Here is a 15,938-nt window from a genome sequence, read left to right on the forward strand (position 1 = left end):
AGTAGATATATGATGGAGGCCTCCAAATTTGCAACTCTTAAGTAATGCTTTTGGCTGTCTGGAAGCTGAGCAATGTCAATATATTGAGGGTCAAGGTGTATAGGCAGTGGACCGATTTAAACACTCAACAGCTGTCTCCCCTGAACACCGCCTTGGCCGACTGCTGGGCGAATGACAGCGCCACCTCGCGGGGTTTGAGGAGACAACCGGCACCTCCAGTTCGGTATCTAAAATTTCAATTCTAAAACTCCTCAACTTGATATAGTTTTGGTAAAATTCACCAAGAATCCTGACTGTCCTAAACCCTGTTACTCAAAGTGGAGACGCCAAGGTCGCCAACAAGATTTGTATTTTATTTATTTTTATTTAGTATAAAAATGCTCCGAGATATTCTAAATGCCATTTATACCGAACTAAACTCAACAGAAGTACAGGTATCAGCGTACAATGTATGACACAACAGTTACATTTGCGGCACACAAAACAATGACGTAAACACTAAAAGCAGTGACGTGTCCAGAAATGAGAACATCACCCCTCACGTGACTCTTGTCGTATTGGTTGGCGCCACTGTTGTCGTATTGTCCGTATCATGTTGCTTCAGTCCATCTTCCTGGATGGAAATCCTAACTATCAGTGCCACTAGTATTCCAAACACTATCAACACAGTCAGCACAGTCATGACCTGCGCAAACCTGTTGGGCTCAATCAGATGTGAATAGTCATCTTGTTTATGTTCCGTGGCGTCGATTGATAGGTCAATGGTTGAGGCGCCATCTTGTTTCTGAAAATGAGAAAGTGTTGGATTTTTGTTGTTGTTGTTGTGATTTGTTGTGGTTTTTTGGAGGGGTGGGGCTGGGGTGGAAGATTAACACGATGCATGATGCATGCTGCTTTATCTCGTGCTCGATAATCTGTGTATCTCTGAGCAAAAAAAGCTGATCGGTCACACTACTATCGCCTCCCCTAAAGGACCAATTGGCTATTAAGTAGGCGCAATTCCTTATCTAAGGACTTGGCCCAGGATCACGAGTTGAACCGAGTGAATCATGATGGGAATATTGGCGCACGCGCACTTACCGAATCTGCCCCGTCCTTCTCCTTGTCATCGTCTGTCTTTTTCCCTGTCAATATCTCCGGCAGACGACCCAAACTGAGGCTGAATTTCCTGGATTTTAGTCTCTCAAGAGGCGGAGTACGCGTCCCCTTTTTATTCGATGCGCCATCTTGCGCATGTGCCGTGATAGCATCGCCATTTTGTATCAGATTATTACGGAAAAAGGAAAAAGACGATCGTCTGGGTTCTGGTGCAACGATTGACACACTTTTCTTCGGAGGTTTTTCCTCTCCTCCCAATGGAAGTAAGAGTGTTTGGGATCCGGAGCTGGTAACAGATTCTGCAGGAGTCGATACAGATTCTCGTGAAGTCACTAGGCCTAATTTTGTTCCAGTTTCTTTCGATCCCGTTTCCTGCGACGCCACTATCGGTGAAGGTTCCTCTGACGTCACTAATTTTGACACAAATTCTTGCGATGACTTTGAATTTTTCTCTGATTCCTGCGAAGATCCGAGCGTTGACCACGATGCCCCCGTGTGCAAGGGGAGAGCTTTGGGTAGGTCGAGGTCGACCCGTCTTGTTTTCACCTGGTTTGATACACATTCCTCTGACGTCAGCGGCTCAGACACACAAGTTTGTGACGTCACAGATTTCGAAATACTAAATATCCCCGTATCATTAAGGATATCAGTATCGTCCGCGGTTGATACTTCCGATTTTGCTATGTAAGCCTCGTTTCCATTTCTATCTGATTGGACACTGAATATACTACGAGTCTTCAGTTTATCATATTCGATTTCCTCGTCCCCAGGTTTAATTTCATCAAATGAGATCGAGGTTGCGTCGTTGATACCTTCTGTTGCGTCTTCTAGGTCTGTTAATTCTGACTGAATTGCCTCGTTGTCGCTTTCATCCGGGTACACACGGCTGATGTAGGGTCGACTAAAGGCGTACTTCTGTAAAGAAAAGGAGTAAAAAAGTCCATTTACAAGCCTTACGGCGACAAAGTTCACAAAGTGACAGTGGACTCGTAACTCATGGCATGTATGGGCATCGTGAAGAACGACTGTATGTTGCAAACCGTTGTTACTTCTTTAATGAGATCGATAAATTAACGGGTAACAAGGCGTAGGTACTTAGTCGTTCGTAAGGGTTGCTAAACCTCCCTATCACGGATCAACGATCGAACAGAAAAATCAATCAGTTAGTTGGTAGCTATAGAAATGTCAATGCTAATGCTAATCAATTTTGACGTTGGTTTTTGAGTGATAAGCGACTTGTGATATTTACACGACTCTTTTCCCCTTGATATAATTATTCGGGGCTTAGACCAATACCAGGGATGATGTATATGGTCTACGGTTCCAATATAGCTTCCACAAATAGCCAAGTGGTCTAATATCATCTATCGACTGCATTATTTATTAATAGTTTCATGCAACGAGCTCCCTATCAAAAGTCTATTCGGTATTGAGAAGTGATAAATGGTGTTGACCCCTCCCTTCATTCGCTGGACGCGACTTTTGAGCGAATATAACTGACGAGTCTATGGCTTTTTCCGATGGTCGCTTTGGAATATTATAGTATAAACTCCCTCGAAGTTTCTCATCGCTTGTCCCGCGGAAGCTTTTATTTATTTATTTATTTATTTATTATTAAAACCTCCAGTAAAGGAGAATCAAATATTTTACAGGTTTAAAACTACAATGTACAACCTAACAAGTTCAGTCAATACTTTACAAATTTAAAACTAAATGTACCGGGTATAACCATGGAGGCATTATAAATATAAGTAATAAAATATAAAATTATAATGCCACCATGGTATAACCTAACAGATTGAATTAAAAAGCCCGTGTGAGCAATCTCACCATGATGTGCTCAGCCGAACCCCTCGTGTCGTACCCGCCGCTGAGGAGGAGACCGTGTAATGAGTCCACAATCCCATCCTCCGCAGCAGGAACAACCGGACGGTCAGCCGAGCGACACCGAGGAGAGAACGCTAGGGAGGCGGGCGCCACACCGAGATCGAGCACAGAATCCAGAAGGGTGCCCTTTATGCACCCGGCACCAGAGGCCCACTTTGCCAAAAGAACACAGTTCAGGGCTCTGGCGGGGGAATCATGCCGGAAGATTCGTTTGAAGAGAGAACACTTTGAATCATTGATGCTGTTGCTAATACTTTCAATTCCAAGGGCTTCCAGTAGCTTGGAATGATGGCTTCTCTTAGGAAGACCCAAGAGGCGTTTAACTTGGTTGCTCTGGAATCTTTCGAGAATTTGCCTCTCCAAACTACGCAAATATAAAAAGTGACAACCATATGTAAGAATGGGTCGGACAGTACTGTTCCAAAAAAACGTTTTTACCTCACTAGATAAACCTGGATAACACATCCCGTTCTGGAGTAAGCCGTAAACTCTACAGCGTGCGGCCGAGACCCTTCTCTCGACATGAGAGCCCCCCGTAAGACCAGCAGTAAAGTTGACTCCAAGGATCTCAGCTTGTTCTACATTTAAAATCTGATCGGGACCTAGCAGCCAAGCAGGGCTCTGCTCAAATTTGTTAGCCCCAAAAATTACACACCGTGTTTTGGCTATTCCAAAGGTGAAACGCCATCTATCAGCGTAGACGAAACACATGTCAATAAGAGCCTGTAAACCAGGGATAGTGGCAGCCAGCAGTGTCACATCATCAGCAAATGCAAAATTGTTAAAAATATGTTTAGCTATACATAGCCCATGCTCTGACTTCGAAAGATCAGACAAGAGATCATCAAGGAACATAATGAAAAAGATAGGTGACAACAGGCTACCTTGACGGATACCTCTAGTTACCTGAAAGTAGTCACTAAATTGCCCGTTCCATTTAACCGTGGCTTTTAAATTAATGTACCATGAATACAGGAAGAGCCAGTGGCACAGAGGAATTCTATGTATCAACTTGTAAAAAAGGCCATCGTGCCAGACCTTGTCAAAACATTTGTGTGCATCAAGACTACGAATCCCCGAAGCGTGAACGCGGCCACCTATCCCATTGTTCGTTGCCCTGATCGCGTGGTCAAACAATCGTATATATATGGGCGTTTGCAGATGATGTCACTCTGTTTATTTTTTACTACTACTGGATTACAGGCACTTGTTAATGTCTGAGTAAACTATTCCATTGAATGGCGTTTCAAATTCAATACTGTAAAATCCCAGTGTTTGATTATTGGGAAACATGATTTCAAGGAGGAGCCAAGTTGGTTAATGTATGGCACTCCTCTGCAGAACTCTAAACAGCTGGATGTGCTAGGAGTCCGATTTAATAATGGCCGGGTCTATTTGGCAAGCCGCTCGCCGAACAGGCATCTTTTTTTGTCCTGTTTGGAGAGCCGCTTGCCAAACAGCACTAAAAAGCCACCCTGTTCGGCCAGCCGGGCTTGCCAAACAGGTAAAAAATCTACCCTGTTTGGCAAGCTGGAGACTTTACTTTAATATTAATGAGTTCGGCTCTCCATTCAGGACAAGAAAAAGTCGCTGTTTGGTAAGCCGGGCTAGCCAAGTAGTCACTTCCTTTAAATAATAATGGTTGTGGCAAAGATCATGTTGATCAAAGGTTAAGGAAATGTAGAGGAGCTTTTTATGCCAATACTGAGAATGGTTTGTGTTACCATGGACTGTTGACTGAAGCGAAGGTGTATCTTTGGCGCACACTGTGCGCCCCAATCTTAATATTTGGGTGTGACACTATATGTCTGACTAACGGTCAAATCAGTAACATGAATGTACTACAGGGCAATCTGATTAAACAAACTTTAGGCCTTAGTAGAAGATGCCGGACGACATACCTGTTAAGAGCCTTGGGCATCCCAAATATATCGGACCTATTACTACAAAGACAATGTAACCTGTTTAGACGCATGGTGCGGGTTGAATCTACTTGCTCAAGGTTTTATCGGACCCTTCTGTCCAGATCTATCTTAACTGGTGCTGTTTGCCCCAGAACGTTGCTGGTGCGTATTCTAAAAGCGGGTGTTTCCCCAGTGGACATTTTATTTATCAGGGGTGGGGAGGAGAGAGCGGGAGAGCCCGCGCCCATGTCTGACGGAGTCGTGGACTCTCTTCGATCTCTCCTCCGCTCCCCTACTTACAATAATGGGGGAACTGAGTTGGCCCTGACCAGGCTCTTACTGAAGAGTTTTTAAATTTCATTATACACAATGTATATCTTTTATGTATATGGCCCTGGCCAGGCCTTTGCTCAAGTGATTTTGATTATGTACTGATAAGTTTAAACTACTATGTACTGTCTTTGAATGTACTTGTATATTTCTTTTCCCCAATTATGGGGGTGCAATAAATATTATCATTATCATTGGCGTTCGCGTCGTTGTTTCGGGAGCTTTGCGAAAACTCACGATTGAAATCTACCCAATACATATACGTCTTTGACTGTTATTTTCGTGTGACTGCAAACTATGGACTCACAGTTTCCATGCAGTGTATATAAGCATTTATGGGCTGTCCAGCTGCCTGCCTCGTCTATGTTCAATTACCACGCAAATAACGCTGATTGTCCAGGTCACGTAATGAATAATCCATGAATCGACCGACTCTAATCAGCTGTGGCAATGTAATGAAAATAGAACTCCTTCATTGCAATTATACAAGGCAATGTTTATGTTGCTGTTGGCTGACTGTAAACAGTGACATTTCGACGCTTATTTCTCAACATTTTATTTTGTGGAGTACGGAATATTGTTCGCAATTATCATTTTTGCGAAATTTGGCGGTTAAATTATTTCATCGAGAACTGCTTAACCTCTACGCAATGGTAATATATCGATGTCTCTTCCTAGCACGGAGAATCAGCGCCGGCATCGCCTACAATGTGGCAGAAATTTTGCGGTTTTTTCTTTTCGGAAATCAAAGTTATTCGTGAAGATCAAAACGCGGCTTGCCAAAATGTGGTGGAATGCAGTCTACTTACAAGATTCAATCGTTTCATCCCAGAGGAGTATTTCATCCTGTCCAAACTTGTTCCGACCGGCAGCTATACTTTTCAATTGGAGCTATCAGACTGCAGACATCAGGTTCCGCGCCTCGTGTTGACATGTATCGCAAAAATACGTTTTCCCGGTTTCCCAATGTTCTCCAGGACAATATATGTTATTTATAATATACAAAATTTATACTGGTTCCCGTGAGTTCTGCGCGATATCCTGCAGCACTACCCGCCACATGTTACACTGCACAACCTTTGTCAAACGATGTACACCGCTTGGAGAACTTTCCGTATTTACAATAAGACAGTCCAATATTGAGACGGTCCTGCCATAAAGTTCCACATGATCCTGCAACGACATCCCAGCCATCGCCAAACTGGGAAGCGATATCCTACACCACTGGGTATACTTTTCGTTTTTAGGATATTTGAGACGGCTTGGCGTTCAACACAATGTCCCGCGGCCTGCAGTGCTCTCCTTGCGTCACCGACAAAACTTCCGTCAACGTGCCGGTTTTCCGGAATTCTTCACAATGTTCTACGTACAGCCTATCCACGACTGACATGACTGACAAAGTCCACGGTTCTCCTGTTTCATGATATCCTACACCACTGGGAAAACTATTTGAACTCCATGTATTTGCGATACGACGGTCGTGTTGGTACAGCTACTTCTGTGTTCACCAGTACTCACTTAATTCTCAAAGAGCTTTCACAGTGTTACAGTGTTATACGCTGTACGCGCCTTTGAGCTGACTGCTTGGTATTCAAACAACAGCAATCTCAGAGTCCCCTCGCGCTGTTACTGCCTGCCTTCAGTAATCAATAAAGTATTGTCTTCCCCAGAGTCCTATGTCAATTTCCTACTTCCGCCGGAAGTTGGCAGACCTTTTAGACGTCGGAATATTAATTTAGTCGGCGTTGCTTGTATTTTTTTCGTTGGTTTTGCATGCCACTATTAAAAACGACGAAGTATTGAGTCCGTGTATCTGTAAATAACAATTCATTCGAATATATGCGCAAATTTATTTGGAGACACTCGTAACAGGCTTTCGTATTTCCGGTGAGAAGAATCTGGGAAGTCTGGGAAATCTTCTTCAATAACAAACAATGTTGGCTAATTCCGGTGTACATCCATAGGTTGTAGCAAAATACTCATCGGAATTTTGGCGAGTTCTATACGGAGTATTGCATTGGTCAAAACGGCTGGAAGTTGCACCAAATTCCGCTTTTGGAGGTCCTTTAATTGCAGACTTTACATGTACCTAATCCTCCATCCGCAGGTAGTTTGAGAGTCGCAAGTGTCGACGAGTTCTTATGACCACGAAGCCAAGACCTATCCTCTATACTTTCATGTCCCTCGTAATCGATTGCGATTACGGTCAGTCGGAGTTGCTAGCCGGCCGTGATAAGCTAAATAATATTAGCATGTCTCATTTCGGATTATTTACCTCGGCTATCGATCACAAACTGTGGTCACCCAGTTCCTGGCCATATCTAAAAGGCCAGACTCATTCGTTCAAAATTAGAAATTCGAACATGATTTTGAGAAGTTCTTATGATAGGACTCTGTCTCTGAATCAGTTGGAAAATGTTATTCCTGATTTTGTATTCGGTTACGCGTGTGCGCATTGATAAGTGACGTATATCAAGCAGTAAACAAGACATTCATGCGGATGAATATCCGTACACAGAATATGGAAATTTTGTCCGAATTTATGCATGCCGACCTGTTGTCGGTGTTGATTCAATTTTTTCAAATGAGTATTGTGAAAATATGCTGTTTTGTAGACTGATATTTAAATAACAAACAAGTTTAATCGAATTTGCATGTGTGATAACTGCAATATGGTCATTCTTATTTTTCGTTGTCTGCAGGACACATGGCTACAACGTAAGCCTACATGACCGAACCACGCCTTTGCAACTGAACCCGGAAGATCTCAGATCTAAAAAAAACCTATTGCCTTTCTACTGCTTTCCTACTGCCTATCTATAGCTCACCTTGATGTCCGATTCCGACTCTATTTTACTTCCCGATATCGTCCGAACCAACATCATCCAAATATCCAGCAAAACAGTAAAAAGTTTGTAAATGTTTGTTTACATCATGACGTCATGGATGGCACATTTTGACGGATATTACACTGTCAACGTGACACGTGAATGTGCCAAATCAATGTTCCAGGTTCGTTGTAACAAAATTAAATTCAACACCTTTCTCAAGCAGGATCTATATGGCCAATCACAAGCTCTATGTCATAACTGTTCGGCTGAGGAAGCAGGAATGAGTGCTTCTGATTTGTTGATAGCTGAGGTCAGCTGATATCATCTGGCGATCTCTTTTGGGCACTATACTGTCAAAGGTCATAGATTTCTGTTGACGAAATATTCACACCAGATTAATTTCCTCTGCTTGTGATGAAATTACTTTCATTTATTCTCGGACAATAATGCACCATGTGATGACTTCAACGGCAGCACTTGTATGGAGACTGGCCTGCCTGGCTATGATAAGGAACGCATTGAATGGCGTTCGATTTACAATACGTATATTCCATCCTTTCTGTGGTACAAATTAATATATCAGGCAGTCACGGGTCAACCAGTCACTTGATCACCTGGAGGAGACGACAGGCTTCTGAGTAAGCACTGGGGGTAATTTGGTTGACTCGAATGCCCGGATTAATCAAGGAAGTTGAGTCGGCCTATACTTCATCACGCACCTCACAGCGAGAACTCGTGATATTCGGGTGGTCGATTGCTCCGTTCAGCAGACGTAGCTATTCCCAAAAGGTTGTTCATTACACATTCCCAAGCAAATTTTGCCGGAAGTCTATCCATAAATACCTTCTCTTGATCGGTTCAATTCTGAGGCTGTAGCCTACCGATGAAGGAGGGCCTCTGATTGGCCAATATGACAGAAAGTGCGCTCCGGATTGAGCTTATGTCGGTCGAGGGCAGCGGCGTATTGGAAAAAAAAACAGAGTCTTATGTGTCAAATGTTTATTATTGCATTGTCTTTGCCACACAAAAAAATTAAAAAACAATCTCGAGCGTCTTCGCAATGGAAAGTATGGATTAAATTCTTTGCTTTGAACATCGCAGAAAGGAATGCCCTTCTTTGCTAAGGGACAGTTTTTTGAATCAGTATCGTGCGGTTTGCGACCCCTCCTGGAGAATGTCCGACAGGATGTCTGACTCCGACAGGCAGGTTTGCGTGATTCTGATTGGACAATAATGAAAGGCGGAAATTGCCCACATGCAGATGAGGTTATTATGAACACTGGGCGGGGGAGAGTGTAAACACATTTGGTAAATCATATCTTAAATATGTACATAATGTTTGTTTTTTTTCTTCTGACATTTTTCCTATGATATTTTCTAAGTAAAATAAATTTCAACAAACATTTCACGGCACAGATAATTACAAAAACGGTGGGATCATGTTCCAAAATGGCGATCCGGTCGTAAGAAGCGCTACCTAACGGCCATCACTTCTTCTTTCCCGCGGCCTTCTGCGCGGACTTGGTGAGCTTGCCCGTCACTTCTTTCTTCTTCACAGCCTTGATGACTCCCACAGCGACCGTCTGCTTCATGTCTCGCACCGCAAACCTCCCGAGAGGTGGGTACTCCGAAAAGTTCTCCACCACCATGGGCTTGGTGGGTGTGAGGACGGCTATGGTGGCATCACCGGACTTTACAAATTTGGGGCTGTCTTCCAGTTTCTTTCCGGACCTGCGGTCAATCTTTTCCTTGAGTTCCGTGAACTTGCAGGCGATGTGCGCGGTATGACAGTCCAGGACCGGAGAGTAACCGGCATTGATCTGGCCCGGGTGATTCAGAACGATAACCTGGAAGAAAACATAATACAGATGTCAATGTCGATTAGTAAACAGAAATGTATGGCCATATCCCGGGTGGCGCTATAGTTGGTCAGCGGGGCATGCACTCTGGAGGGTGGTTCGAATAAATCAGCAAGTCATCACAGCGACTGTTACAAATGGCGACGAATAGAAAACGGTCTATTACCTGAGCTTCGAAGCTCTCACAACTCTTTGGAGGGTCATTTTTGCTGTCTCCCGCCACATTGCCTCTCCTTATATCTTTGACGGAGACATTCTTGACATTGAAACCGACATTGTCGCCAGGAAGCGCCTCAGGAAGGGATTCGTGGTGCATCTCCACTGATTTGACCTCGGTAGTGATCGCAGGCGGCGCGAAGGTCACCAACATGCCTGCCTTGAGTATTCCAGTCTCCACGCGGCCCACGGGCACGGTGCCGATGCCTGAAATCATAAATACCAATCATTCACAAAATTCATTCCGGTGTCAGCATGATCAAGGTCCCCCTGGAACTAAGTCTGCTTCTATTGTGACGACCAAAAATATATTAGGCGAGCGAAAAATGAAAATCTTTGAAATTGTGAGAAGTATTTGAAAAATGCCATAACTTCCCGCTCATCTCTGCAGAAAACTAACTGATAGACTCCCAAATGGAAGTGTCAATTTTCAACTTTGAATTGGGATCAACAAAAAGAGGTTAAACTGAGAGAAGATTCTGAAATACTTAATTTGATTTAGGCTGTTTAGGCCTAAATTTTGCCAAGTTGGTAGATCTTGCTGGGGACATGTACGTGGGGAGATTAACACTCACCTCCGATTTTGTAGACGTCTTGAAGGGGGAGTCTGAAGGGCTTGTCTGTTGGCCTTTTAGGTGGCATGATGGAGTCGAGGGCTTCAAACAGCGTTTTCCCATTCGCTTTCGTGTCATCTTTCCTAACAACTTCCCAGCCTAGAAAATCAATAATACGATCAATAGGCTATTTACATTAACTGAAACTTCATCATTATTTCCTTTCATACAGAAGAAATTTATAATTAAAAAAGTTTTTATATACAATGGAAAATACATCCATACTGGCGACTGAAACCATGCATCAGAAATTCAAATTCAATTTTATTTAAACTATTCTGGCGCACTCGGCTGAATTACTACTTAGAAACCTGTAAAATGATATCTGTCTATGTACAGAAACTGACCTACCTTTGAACCAGGTCATTTTTGCAGACTCTTCCAGCATATTGTCGCCATGCCACCCGGAAATAGGCACGAATGCCACGGATTTTGGATTATAACCAACTTTCTTGAGGTAGCCTGAAAATTTGGGGGTTAACTGTTGTACATTTTGTATTTCGCCTAATGCCTTACACTTGCACGCACATCTCCGACATGTAACCGGGGCTAATTTCTGTTCTGATTTTTGCAGCAACCATGTCCTCTGACATAGAAGATCCGATCTATTTCATTTCGTCACAATAGACTTCCTTAAATTATTCCATCCCAAAATTTACATATTTATTGAGTTATTCTGATGTTAGTTTTGGATGAAGAATTAACTGCGGGCAAATTTGGAAAGGAGTGATACATTTAGACTTATATACTTTATGGTATAATGCAATTGATGATGACGTCACGTACCTGACACCTCTTTCTGAATCTCGTGAAATCTCGCCTCGCTGTATGGTGGCTCGGTACTGTCCATCTTGTTGACACCGACGATCATTTGTTTTACGCCCAGGGTGAAACAGAGAAGGGCGTGCTCTCTAGTCTGACCATTCGCGCTAATTCCAGATTCGAATTCACCCGTTCCCGAGGCAACGATTAAGATTGCGCAATCGGCCTGTACAAAATGAAAACAAGACGTTTATCCACATGTACCCGATGACAAAGGATTACATGTATATTATGCGCTTTTCATTTCTGAGATAATTTATCGTAGTTGGTATCCGTAGAACTACATGTACTTCCAATCGCCACCATACTCATTGGAGAGGACACCTTTCCGGAGGGGTCTGTGTGGGTGGCCGGGGTGGGTGGGTGGTGGTGGTGGTGGTGGGGGGGGGGGGGGGGGTTCAAACCTGACTGCTACAACGGCCCGATGTTGCAGTTTTTTATGTCTCCCCTCTGAAAGAGTCCTTCTCTATTGCCCACAATATTTTGGTTATCAACCACTGCCGAATCCTGGAGGGTGGGCCATATGGTACCTTAGTAACTTAACCAATGCCGAGTCCTGGAGTGTGATTACTTACCTGAGAGGTGCCTGTAATCATGTTTTTGATGAAATCCCTGTGACCGGGGGCGTCAATGACGGTGATGAAATACTTTTTCGTCTCAAACTTCCACAGAGCGATATCGATGGTGATGCCACGTTCACGTTCGGCTTTCAATTTGTCTAAGACCCACGCGTACTTGAACGAACCTTTGCCCATCTGAAAAAACAACAGTGTCTCATTTACATTAGAAGTCTGCCTGACCGATTTCCCGACGGTGCTGAGTGCGGTAGAACATTGATACAACCTCCGCACGGGGGCGCGGCACTCGCTTGTTGTTGATGTTGTTATTGAGATGGACGCACCTTGCCGACAGCAGCATAAAAACAGAAGTGCCCTGAGGAGAAGGTTGCTTTAGCTTTTGATGAAGATGCCGAAGAATCCAGGAAGAATTCGAGAAGAGTACAGCTCAGCGACCAAAACCTCGCCGCGACATCTAGGAGTCAACAAACAAACTAAGCCGTGTTTACTTACCTCCGAAGCCTCTTTCTCAAATTTCTCGATTTGCCGTTTATCGATGCCGCCACATTTGTAGATGAGGTGCCCGGTCGTGGTGGATTTGCCAGAGTCCACGTGGCCCACAACAACAACACTGATATGCGTCTTTTCCTTGCCCATGATGCTGATTTAAGTCTCACTGCAAAAGATACGAGATGACCAGTGGCAAATGTCTTCTAAGGAGCAATGTCAAAATTATTGATTCCAACAACCAAACGAGCGCTGTTCTTCTCTCCTTGGATAAAGTCTGCAGTACGGAGATTGTGAAAACACATCCATACTGGTGACTGAGACCACGCATCAGAAATTCAAATTCATTTTCTTCCATACAACCAAGGTACAACCTATAGGCTCGCGCAATGCATTACTCGTGTGCCTTGACTCGTGTGTAACATGATTTGTCATACATGTATATCGGTATACGCATCATTGTCACAAAATGGATAGGAGGCCGATCCCCACACCAATTATTGGGACGTTTCTCTCTGTGTTCCAATCATCAGGTGATCGATTCCGCCAGTAGTCTATCGATTGAATATAGAGGGAAAGCGGATATATATCGGTCTCAATAAAGAACATTACACCGGCAACGCTTTGACTAAATTTCGACTTGACCAAGTAAATTATCTCCGGCGACAATCATGCCAGTCTATACTGACAATGATGAAGGATAGCCTCTTCTGTCTCTATGAAAAATGGGTGACATTGGATTAAAATAAATGGGGACACCTTTTTAAAAGCATAGCTAGATCATTTCAACAAGTAATGGATTCAGATGAATACGACTCTATACGCAAACTATCGTGGCGTATTGCTCAATATTAGTGTGTACAAGTACAGTATTGTGAAAGAACATAATGAATAGATTGTGATATTCATTCTGAGCCAGTTCTAAATGATTGCACAAGTAGGTCGAAATTTAAACACCAAATAGCCAACTACCTCTTTCGGGACAACTTTCGGGACAACTGCTAAACAGTCAGAAATTATCAGAGTCGAATCCGCGGCCTCCTTAACCATATTATATATACCGTGAATCCACGCACAAGTATCTTATTCCTTATATCAGATCCTTCCAGTGCGTACTTCCCCACCTCCCCATCACCTTACCCATGTTAGTTTTTTGCTCATAATTATCGTTTACCCTAAAATCAAGTGCAGAAGAAGAATTAAGATCTACACGAAGTGAGCTTTGGTGGGCGTGTGAGTTTTAGCGTGCCTGTCCCCGACCCTTTTCGACCGAGTAAGCTACTATACGCTCCAACTCCTCTCTCGACCCGAATTCAAGCGACCTTTGACTCAAAACCCCAACACACAATCAGGTAAGAGGAATAGCTGCTTTAACTATACCAATATGGTACGATGTAGCTCTTTGGCTTGACTACAAACCCATCGCAGACCATACATACAGACCAATTGATACCTGACGACGCATTCGCCGATTTTACTATAGACAATCTTTGAGAATAACTCTGTGTCAACAATCGCGCTGGGCATCGCGTGGTCAATTCAAAATTGAACGCTGGGCGCTCGAGTCCTTCCGATTATGCTTGCCTGCTTGGTGTCACTTTAAAGCCACGTATCATTTACATCTGGTGTTCGAACTTCTTATTGCTGCAACGCATGACTCAGAAAATATTCTTTCTATAACAATGAATGAAACGTGAATAGCGGAGAGGCACTGGGGAAATGCCTGATTTCGAAGAAATCTCCTGAACTGAACGGGACAAAGGTCATTGCGAACTCATTCGGGTCTGAATGGCGGCTGGTCGACTCCACGCGACAAGGATGACGCAATCTGTCTTCCTGTCCTATCGGCGATAAGACAGATCAGCGAAACACTTAAAAGCAACATTTGGCCCACAGTTAGATGTCGAGTTGCCACACTATTTGGAAAGGGCTAAAAAAAGTAAAATATCTTAACATACCTCAAAAACAATCGGATTAAACAAAACTTCGTCTCTACCTCTGCGCGGTCTCCGACGAAAAGGTCGATCACGGAATTTCACCGAAGCATCAGCATAGGCCTACGCTTGCTAACCAGCTATTATGCGCCTATTCATGATACATGTATTTATTTTGTATAGACGCTTAAGCCCGTAAATGACGCTTAGATCTTTTGCTGATATGTCTGACACGCCTATTTCTCGATACGTTTTGTATCATTGACATTCGCAATGAAGAGATTGTCCTGATTGTGACTGAGCGCGTCCATGCGTAGAGTTTTATAATGAGTGCGAAATAAACCCTCGTACAACAGAATCAGACTGGTCGCGTGACATTTTTCATTGAAATGAGATATCAACCCCACTGCCAATATAAATACGCAGACCACGAAAATAGTAATGTTTTTCGAAAACCACGCGTCTTGACGAATGATGTGAGAAGTGACGTGATATACGTCATGACGTCACGACGCCTAATGAGTTATCGCCACGGCGACGTCAGAAACACCTCGAAGCCGCCGCGACTGGGCGTGGCTGTTGCAATATCCATGCCAAAAGCCGCAACAACAACGAAAACTATGAGCGATAATGTCCCAGTAAATTTCTTTTTGCACAATCGGTTTTGGAGCGATAAAGCACTGAAGAAATGGAATTACGAAATGACGGGGAGGCCAGTCTGGTTGGTGAAAGAGGCCAGGAAAATTAAAAAAAGTGAGGTTTGCATGTTTTACAAAATGTCGGACATCACGGCATGTCACATCCAAGCATTCCAAGACACCAACATTCCCTAACAGACCATGAATATTGATCGGCGTCTTAGCCGACAGGCTATGCTATATCATAAAATAGAGAAGGTCGTTTATTTGATTTCAGGAAATTCAATTCAATCAATGGACTGCACGAAAAAAACTTCACTGTGCCAAAAACTACTATAATGGCTGGGCCGGAAAGTAATGAGTATTTCGCTTCATACAGGCCTATTGTAGTTTTGTTAATGTAAGTCAAGCTTTGTTTGCCCGATTCTGGCAATGTACGTATTTTACGCTATTCTAACCTATAAAGCCGTGTGGATATCCAATGTAGCACTCCAAACTTCAAAGTCATGTCAAACAGTCCTGCAAAATTTTTGACAACTTGATGCGATGAAATTGATCAGTTAAACTTTGTTTTTACCGCATCCAGTTCCACAACCAGAAGACGAACTGGAACCCAGAGTCTGTCCAATGGCTGCAGCCGAGCAGAAAGCCGAACAAGAAGAAATGACGCAAATGCTATCTGGCTACTTATTCAAGTCTTATATCGAAAGTGCCGCGGCTAGTGGCTGCCTCGCTGCAGGA

General features: G+C 43.4%; 2 protein-coding genes across 3 annotated transcripts; both read right to left on the minus strand.

Annotated features, from left to right (window-relative positions):
* Positions 1-272: 272 nt before the first annotated feature.
* Positions 273-8,335, minus strand: LOC135503163 (uncharacterized). 2 transcript variants are annotated; one of them, XM_064796558.1, is made up of 3 exons: positions 8,048-8,335; positions 1,081-2,013; positions 273-784 (listed from the first exon to the last, which is right to left on the minus strand). In XM_064796558.1, the coding sequence occupies exons 1-3, from the start codon at positions 8,102-8,104 to the stop codon at positions 539-541; spliced, it is 1,236 nt and encodes a 411-aa protein (XP_064652628.1). In that variant the 5' UTR covers positions 8,105-8,335; the 3' UTR covers positions 273-538. The 2 variants fall into 2 exon arrangements, with proteins under 2 accessions (XP_064652628.1, XP_064652629.1); XM_064796559.1 differs by lacking the exon at positions 8,048-8,335 and adding an exon at positions 6,029-7,429.
* Positions 8,336-9,034: 699 nt separating this feature from the next.
* LOC135502698 (elongation factor 1-alpha-like) lies at positions 9,035-14,737 on the minus strand. The gene is made up of 8 exons (XM_064795652.1): positions 14,584-14,737; positions 12,632-12,794; positions 12,137-12,316; positions 11,526-11,727; positions 11,091-11,201; positions 10,701-10,838; positions 10,076-10,332; positions 9,035-9,897 (listed from the first exon to the last, which is right to left on the minus strand). Exons 2-8 carry the CDS (start codon positions 12,773-12,775, stop codon positions 9,538-9,540), a joined length of 1,392 nt encoding a protein of 463 aa, XP_064651722.1. The 5' UTR covers positions 12,776-12,794; positions 14,584-14,737; the 3' UTR covers positions 9,035-9,537.
* Between the last annotated feature and the right edge of the window lie 1,201 nt (positions 14,738-15,938).

This window comes from Lineus longissimus, chromosome 19 (genome assembly GCF_910592395.1).
Source record: "Lineus longissimus chromosome 19, tnLinLong1.2, whole genome shotgun sequence".
NCBI lineage: Eukaryota > Metazoa > Nemertea > Pilidiophora > Heteronemertea > Lineidae > Lineus > Lineus longissimus.